The following is a 2,606-nucleotide window of genomic DNA, read 5'->3' on the forward strand; positions in this document are numbered from 1 at the left end:
GATCCAGTCAGGAAAGTGATTTTTAAAATATGTAATAAAGTTCAAAACACGGAGGAATTTCTTTCTTATAAATACGTCTTTCTAGGTTCTGGCTCGTGTGGCATTGTTTCTGATATAAACGAGGCAGGTGTGCGAAGAAGCACACCTAAGTGCTTTAGAGAGACCCTGCACACAACACAGCCATTAGCAGAAAGCAAAGCGCTGACTTTATTTTCCCTTTACTCTCTTTCCTAACTAACCCTGGGTACGCCTCCCTCTGCCGCAGGGCTCCAGGCAGGCCGCCCCCTCCCAGCCCCCAGCGGCTGCCGCAGCCCCGCCCCGGCCAGGGAGGCGGCTTCGGCTCCACACCGCGCACGCGCGGCCGCCCAACGGCCGCCAGGCAACGGTCGGCGCCGCCTCCTGCCGCCGCGCACCGGCGGGAGCAGCGCGGCCCCCGAGCGCCGCCATGGCGGAGGGGCGGCGGGGGCCGGGGCTGGGGGCGGCGCTGTCGGCGGCGCTGCTGTGGCGGCTGGGCCTGGTGCTGTACGGGCTGTACCAGGACGGCGCCATGCGGCTGCGCTACACCGACGTCGACTACCGGGTGTTCACGGACGCGGCGCGGCTGGTGACCCAGGGGCGGTCGCCCTACGGGCGGGCCACCTACCGCTACACGCCGCTGCTGGCCTGGCTGCTGACGCCCAACGTGTACCTCGCCGAGGCCTTCGGGAAGCTGCTCTTCGTGGCCGGGGACCTGGCGGCCGCCGGCGTGGCCTACCGGGCGCTGCGGGGCCGCGGGGTGCCCGCCGGGCAGGCCTGCGGGTGCTGCGCTGCTGCCTGGCTCTTCAACCCGCTGCCCATGGCCGTGTCCAGCCGCGGCAACGCGGAGGCCCTGGTGGCGCTGCTGGTGCTGGCCACCCTGCAGCTGCTGCAGGAGGGCAGCGTGGGGAAGGCTGCGGTGTGCTACGGGCTGGCCGTGCACCTGAAGATATACCCGCTGACATACGCGCTGCCCATCGCCCTGCACCTGCTGGGCAAGCGGTGCGGCGGGGAAAGGGCGGCAGCGGGTGCAGGAAGTGATAAACTAGCAAATTTTATGACCATGGGGTGCCTCCGGCAGCTGGTGGTAAAGATGCTCAACCGTGACCTGCTGCTCTTTGGAACAGTTGCTGGAGCTGTGCTGGCCACCTTGACCATGGCCTTTTATCACCTGTATGGCTGGGAGTTTATGGAGCATGCCTACCTCTACCACCTGACCAGGAGGGATATCCGCCACAATTTCTCTCCCTATTTCTACATGTTGTACTTAACTGCAGAGAGCAAGTGGAGTTTTGCCTTGGGGCTTGCAGCTTTCCTGCCCCAGCTGCTCCTGCTTCTGGTGGTGTCCGTAGCTTTTTACAGAGACCTTGCCTTCTGTTGTTTCCTACACACTGCCATTTTTGTCAGTTTTAACAAAGTATGCACATCCCAGTATTTTGTCTGGTATCTCTGCCTCTTGCCCATCATAATGCCTAATATTAAGATGTCCTGGCATCGTGGTGTGCTGTTGCTCTTTCTGTGGTTTGTTGGACAAGGCCTGTGGCTTGCTCCTGCATACTTCCTAGAGTTTAGAGGTTATAACGCTTTTTTGCTTATATGGTTGGCTGGCTTGCTTTTCCTCTTTATTAATAGCTTCATACTTGTTCAAATTATTTCACATTATCAGGAAGAAACACAAGTTACCAAAAAACTTAAACAGCGGTAGTAAATAGGCCAGAATACAGAAACAGCATTGGGACCTTTAACAAGGCTTTTCAGACCACCAGCACTTTGTTAAACAAATACACATACATTGTACTAATGTGTGTGTTGTTCATAAGCAATACTTTGTCAAGGCCCTGAGGGCACCAATAGTTGCCCAGAGCCACAACTGTCTTGTCCCAGGTGGTGTCTGCAAGGGTGCTCATGCTGAATGGACCTTGAAACTGCACTGTGGCCTTGTCTCTAGCCATGTGTCCTGCTGCTGCTCCGGACTGGACTCACTGGAAGGACCCTGGACCTGGTATATTACGGTCTGCCACGTCTGGGGCTGTGGATGGACTCTGTTGCCTGCACCTTCTCCACCTGCTGTCTGCAGACACAGTGGGGCTGTGCCCTGGTCAGTGAGGGAATGCCTCGTACTGGGGCACTCTCAGCTCCTGGCTTATACCTTCCCATGGAGTTTTTCTCTGTCCTTGTAGATGCCTGTGGCCTTTGGCTAGCGGAACACAGAAGATGATAAAAAGATGTTTATAGTTCAGCAGTCTTGTGCATTCCAGTAAATGGGTGGGGGGTTCTTGGTTTTCTTTTGCAAGGGTGAATCTATTTGAATAAAGAAATCACTTAATATGTACATGTACACTGGAGTTTTTGGTTTTCTTTCCACAGTAACATTTTAGCAATGTATTTTTTGTGGCCTGTACCCAGTCTTTCTTCAGTGAAGTAAGAAAAAAGTGGTTGTTTTGTATAATTCATTATCTCTTTGAAACTCTGAATTTATTTTAGAATTCAAAGTTGCCCACTCTCTCTTCACTCTGCTTCCCTTTCCCACCCCCCCCACCTTTCAGTGTTTGAATTTTTGAACAGACTTAATCCCTTCTCTTGCCATTGAG

General features: G+C 54.6%; 1 protein-coding gene across 1 annotated transcript; it reads left to right on the forward strand.

The window, feature by feature from the left end:
• The first annotated feature begins 354 nt into the window (after positions 1-354).
• Positions 355-2,353, forward strand: PIGM (phosphatidylinositol glycan anchor biosynthesis class M). Its single transcript, XM_005023614.5, has one exon. It carries the CDS (start codon positions 446-448, stop codon positions 1,718-1,720), a length of 1,275 nt encoding a protein of 424 aa, XP_005023671.2. The 5' UTR covers positions 355-445; the 3' UTR covers positions 1,721-2,353.
• Positions 2,354-2,606: the final 253 nt, after the last annotated feature.

The sequence above is a fragment of the Anas platyrhynchos genome, chromosome 3 (genome assembly GCF_047663525.1).
Source record: "Anas platyrhynchos isolate ZD024472 breed Pekin duck chromosome 3, IASCAAS_PekinDuck_T2T, whole genome shotgun sequence".
In the NCBI taxonomy this organism is placed as follows: Eukaryota; Metazoa; Chordata; class Aves; order Anseriformes; family Anatidae; genus Anas; species Anas platyrhynchos.